At 38.1% G+C, this 6356-nt stretch overlaps 1 protein-coding gene across 5 annotated transcripts in view; it reads right to left on the bottom strand.

Moving 5' to 3' along the window:
* Window positions 1-1055: 1055 nt before the first annotated feature.
* The window catches only part of TRIM2 (tripartite motif containing 2), a 93647-nt gene continuing 88346 nt past the window's right edge, over window positions 1056-6356 (bottom strand). For all 5 annotated transcript variants that reach the window (XM_075288298.1, XM_075288288.1, XM_075288264.1 and 2 more), the window contains one exon: window positions 1056-4795. In XM_075288298.1, coding sequence (XP_075144399.1) covers window positions 4643-4795 — 153 coding nt within the window. In that variant the 3' untranslated portion in view covers window positions 1056-4642. The remainder of the gene's footprint in view (window positions 4796-6356) is intronic.

The following is a 6356-nucleotide window of genomic DNA, read 5'->3' as shown; positions in this document are numbered from 1 at the left end:
AAAGCACACCTCCCTCACCCATCTGGCCCGCCCCTTTTTCTCTTCTTGCATAGCTTCACTGCAGGATGTCTCTTTCCATCCATGGATGAGAATAGATAGATAGATTAGATAGACAGATAGATAGATAGGAGATAGATAGATAGATAGATAGATAGATAGATAGATAGATAGATAGATAGATAGATAGATAGATAGATATGTTCAAATCACCCCCATATCCCTAGAATACATATAAAACAAAAACATTACTGTGAAACACATACACATTTGGTATCCCTGTGTCCGAAAGCCCCCGGTTCTATTTACATTGGTGAAATATTATATTATTAGGTTATTAAATATTTCACCAATTTTTTTTCCTTAAAAATTTTTTTTTCCCTATTTTCCTCCTCTAAAACCTTAGTGCGTCTTATGGTCCGGTGCGTCTTATAGTCCGAAAAATACGGTACTTAAATGAAAGGGAAAAAAAAGTACATTGTGATCCCTATATGGGGCTCACAAACTACATTTAGAGAAATGGTACCATGAGTAAGAGGCATATGCCTCAAAACATGTACCGGTAGGTCTTTTCCATCCTGGTGCTTCACACAAATGCACACGTTGCATTGATGCTTATGTAGGTTTTTTTTTCTACTATTTACCCATTTCGTATCTGGTGATTCTTTCCTCTATTTTATGGATATTTATAGACAATTAAAGGTTATATTTTATATATAAATGCTTCATTATGTTGAATTTTCACTACACTATTTTGGATTCTTGAAATTACCTGTTACCGGTAGTAAGAAGAAATATTTTTCTGTATTTTTTTTATTCTAAGATAGGACATATTAAATGGCAGTTTAATATATTTTAAAAACTGTGATTGTTATATTTGGTGTGTATGTGTTTGTGCGCATATATATCCACCCCCTCTTACAGTCACCTATGGTTACCTGTCCATGTTTTGGATATAACGCCCAGGTTCCCACAGAACCACATTTGCAGCTCTGTATGGTGATAACTATTGTGCTGTAAATTCTTTTCAGTAAAATGTTAAAGGGCATGGTTACAAGTTCACAAATTCGAAGGTGAATTTTTAAGCCAGATCAAATTTTGCTGTGGCATCCACCGCAAAATTTGCAAATTCTCTACCAACCAGACGGTACTTTTCTGCCTCCCATGCACTTCAGAGGAAGTTATCAGGCAGAATCCACCTGAGGAACAAGCAAGATACTTGTTTTTTTCCTCTAGGTGAAGTGAATAGGGTGCAGATTTTCATACGGAATCCACCTCAAATTTAGCTGTATAAATATACCCTAAAGACAACCTATTGCCACTCTTAACATATCAGTTTAGGTGAATACTTGTATTCCTCATAAAATAATAATTGAGGAGCACTTATTACACATAGGGCATGTCCTCAGACAGCCCGACTCTACCTAACCAGTAGTGGACAGCAGCAGACAGAGAAATGTCACTATCCAGACTTACTCCATCGTTATTATTTAATGGGGAATATAGTCATTTTGCAGATGGCATGAAAAATGCACAACCAATAGCAGTATACATACACGGGGCGGACTTGGCATTTCAGGGCCTGCTAATCAAACCATTTAGACCACCCCCTCTTTACTAGAACCACTCTCATTTGACCTTAGAAACCTGATAAAGGAACCTGTCACATGAAAATGCAATGCGATCTGAAGGAAGCTTTTATGGAGCACGAGGAAATGAACAGATTGATACATAGTTTGTGGGGGGGGGAAAATTCAGAAGAACTTGTAATTTATTCATTCACATCACTGCTTTTTATAAGCTTAAAAGCAGCCATGTAATCATGGGGGTGGTCCTATCAGTGAGACCATGTATACAGAAATAGCTGTCACTCACTGATGGGACCACTCCTATGACTAGAAGAAACAGCACAGATATAAAAGTGACAATCTTTCTCTACAGCATTATATATCAATATTCTCATCTCCTTCTAATCTACAACATCCTATGAACTGTGGGGGACCACGGATCCACTGTTAGAGCAGGTCACAGAATTCAGGTGAGCATTGCACCTCTACACTGAATACTGAGCACAGTGCTATACATTGCGTAGGGGAAGTGCTTGATATTGCAGCACAGCTCTATTCACTTGAATAGGACTGAGCTGCTGCTATACCATGTGACTGATAAACATTAACTCATTGGCACAGGGAAGAGGTTGCAGCAGCCAATTGTGCCCCGGGGAGTTGGATCCCTGATACTCACATATCGATGACCTATCCTAAAGATACAAATCCTGGAAAACCCCTCTAAATGAAAGGAATTTAACACATTCTGGCCAAATCATGAAAGCAAAAATTTCTAGTTTTGTGTTGCATGTAAAAACCTCAACTTCTGTATGAGAAAACAGCCAGCTCATAACACTTCTTAGAGTATAATCCCTAAGGCAAAGACGGCAAGATTGAGGATCTAGGCTGCAGTATGATGTAGCCCTCCATTTAACCCTTCATATGACCTCTCCATAACCCTGATACTCTGGTGATCTCATGCTATGTTATTATAATTACTCTACATTGTGATACTCAATCCACAGTCAAATCCTATTATCTTATACACTATTAAAGTGTTGTATACTGCTAAAAATTGTCTCACAGGATTTAACAGCGGGGCTTGCTGTATGATAAATGTAGTGCATCTTTAGACACTTGTCTGAATATACACCCCTTATGGTTAACTTACTTCACTCCAAACTTTTGGTGCATAATGATGCATTTAAGTCAAGCCCCCTCCTCATTAAGCAAAACTCCTTTGGCGAATAAGACACAAAACAAATTTCTTAGATTGGAAAGTGAAAAGATATTTTCAGGGTCTAGGGTTTACTATGGCTAAAACATGTCCCCTCCCATTATTTGGCTTGGTTCTGAATACAGAACCTTTAATATATCTTTTCACTTTCCTCTAACTCTCTCTAAAGAACTCATATTGGAATAATTTGGATAATTTGACTCTATGGTTCATAGTATGGGTAGGACCGCTATTTGCTATTTTTTTCTAACAGCATTGATGTGTGTCATTTGGTGGCCCATTCCTGGACTTTTTTGCATTCTGTTGCATTTCATTTTTCATATTTTGTTTATTGTTACTATTACTTTTATATGTGTATATATTAAAAGTTAAGTTTTAGGCATATACATTTGGACTGATGATCATTATTCACATGATACATAGACCATCCCTGTCCTGCGTGAACCCAGTCTATCAAATATTTTAGCAAATGTTTACAAAACCATTTTTATATACAATCACTCATTACCTTATTTTTGTTTGGTTTTTGTTAATGCCAATTGTTTCATTAGTACGAACAGACTTATGGCTATTAATCCCATACAAGGCTTCACTTTGCCATTTTAGTTCCCACTTATTGGAGTAAGAATCTCCAATGAGTCTAAGTGAGGGGGCATTCACACTTGTGCCCGGTGTCTACCCCATGCCATTCCGCCGGGTTTTCGTCTTCAGCCTCAAGAAAATGGACAGGGGACGGCTTCCCAGCCGTCACCTTTAAAACCCATTCATTTGAATGGGTTTTTAAAGGTGACCGCCGATGTCGGCCAGCGGCCTCCCTGCGGGCAAAACGATTTTTTCGGCTGGACACAAAGTCCTGCATGTCCGTCCGAAAAAAAACAGTTTCCCCACGGAGAGGCCGCAGGCGAACACTGACGGTCACCTTTAACAACCAATTCAAATGAATGGGTTTTACAGCTGACTGCCGGGAAACAGTCCCCTGTCCAGGTGCTGAGGAGGAAACTCGGCGGAATGGCACAGGGCAGACACCGGGCGCAAGTGTGAGTGTCCCCCTAAGACTTACATTGGGATAAAAGTATGCAATGTTTTCATAGTGAATTTTTGGTATTTTGTGAGCATCTGTCAATATGGCATAGCTCCATTGCCAATTATATGTCATATTCGTCTCCTCATGTGATAATTAACATTCATTCAAATTGTATATTTTCTATTTTGTATACAAAAGATGGAAAAAGATGCATGGAATGAAACAGCATATACTTCATAATGCTTTATCAATGTACCACAGGATAAATAGAAGTGCACATAAACTGTAAATGGCCAAGTAGAGAAGACTTAGGGCATTATTACAAATGTGACAACAGTTTGTAAAGTTTTTGAATACACGTGTACATTTAATATGTTACATTAATATTATTTAAGACCAAAGTTTTTTCCTATGTTTAAATACAATACCTACCAGGATACACAGAGCTAGAAGACTTCTGCATTTCAGTGCTGGGCAAATGATGTATGACAACAACTGATTATACAACGTGGAAACTCCACTGAGGAGCATCATGTCCATGAGTTCATTTTCTAAAAGGTCAAAGACCTACAGTAAGTGCACAAGATGAGCGTTTCTATATTTGTGTTTCAAAGTCTTCCAGTAACACGTTAATGGCATCCTATTTTACACTGGTAAGTTCAGTGGGTAGCGATGAAGCAGTCTGCCACAGACACGAGCCATCGCTAAGACGTAAACATGATCACATGGAGATTAAATAAGAGAAAGTCATTTGGAGATCATTTTCTTCCATCTTGCAAGAAGTTCCATTGGTTCATATTGAGTGCAGTTAATTCCAAAAAAATGGTGGCCGTTCAGCTATTGTAAGTACCGGTAAACTTTAAAACAGTGATTTCCAGAGTCTGCTACAACAACATGGCCATCTGAAGTCAAAGCCAGTCCTTGTGGACCATACAGTGGGTCAGCAGAAGTGTTGATGTAAGACAAAAATGATCCACTTCCATCAAAAACCTAAAGTAAAAAAAAAAATAATAATAATAAATTTAACACTCATTGCCAAAAGAAAAGTTACAAACCAAGAAGGAATTGAACAAAATATTGTGTGTGTGTGTGTGTGAATATAATGATGACGAGATATATATAATATCTTATATTTATTTATTTTTCTTAATTTAAATATTAGAGCTAAAGAATACGTTTTTGGGAGAGAAACAATACAATTAAAGTGAAACTAACACCCAGGCCAGCTGTAGCCCTGATACAACATAAGATACAGCATCAAGGCATTCAGGTTCCCTATGGTATTCTGATGCACATTTGCCTATAGATCCTGGACACTCATCGGCTCTGTATTCTGGAGTCCCAAATGGTCCCATAAATGCTTCATTGGCAATAAATTGGAGGCCATGAGGCCTCCGTACTTGATCCAGACTGTTGTCAAACCACATTGGATTTGTCACCAAAGACTTTACATTTCAATTCATAGAAGTCCAACTTTCTCAGTCAGGACTGCAAACAAAGTCAGTGGTGGCTGGCTATGATTGTGGCAGAACATGTAACGGGTGCCGTGATGCCAAGATCCTGGAAATACTCCACCTGTGTCTGGATGGTGGACAAGGAAACTATGACAGCTGCTCATGCTTGTAGGCAGATGAAACAACCCTCTCTATTTGTATTCTGTCTTGGTCATCCAAAGCCTGTTCGCAGTGTTTGTGTGCCCTTGTGTAACCACTGCTCCCAATACAAAAAAGTTATTAGCGGCACTCTGTTTACGTCAGGGTCCTGTAGTAGGGACTCAACACAATAATCTACCCAAAATGGACTTCGTACACCTTGCATTGCTTAAAATATATTTTATGGAGTAAACAGCAGAAAAAAAACATGACTTCTCCTAATACTTCCTAACTGATAGGTTAGAACGGCCCAGACAGCAGGGAATTCATAGAAAAGAGAATCCTGCTTCTCTCAGTCCAATGACACGCCCCTTCTCAAAGAAGTTGAACTGGGCAAATGAATTTGAGTGTATCATAGAGGCATGTCTAGCAGTCAACCATTTCTTACCAGGAATTGTAAGTTTTATTTTCTGCTTCATAGTCCCTTTAATCTTATACAAGCAGAATTTCAATCTACAAATACTGTAGAAGCCAGTAGCATTACTGAGGATTAGAAATGGGCTGGTTGTAAAAAGTTACATTCTGTACACCACTCTTAATCAGTTTTCCCACTGGTGCTAACTACATCTGAATTATTAACAAGATCCAACCTCTTAATATTTCAAAAAGACACGGGTGGGTCTAATATTTCAAACTAATTGACATGGCAAAATAAAAAATAAAACTTCAATTCTTTATTGGAAATATTTAAAACCATATATATAGTGATAAACACACGTGAAAAAACTTTACTCCTTTTTAATAAATTACCCCCAGCCTACGGTATGGACAATCCCAAACTGAGGGATAAGGAGTATAAACCCTATCTTAATAGATAATATATCATAGGGTAACGATAGAAAACACTCTAATAAAAGCATATACTGAATATCACTAGAGTAGCTCACTCTCAGGATTCA

This window comes from Leptodactylus fuscus, chromosome 1, assembly GCF_031893055.1.
Source record: "Leptodactylus fuscus isolate aLepFus1 chromosome 1, aLepFus1.hap2, whole genome shotgun sequence".
NCBI classification, from domain to species: Eukaryota; Metazoa; Chordata; class Amphibia; order Anura; family Leptodactylidae; genus Leptodactylus; species Leptodactylus fuscus.
This window is presented reverse-complemented; position numbering and strand designations above follow the sequence as displayed.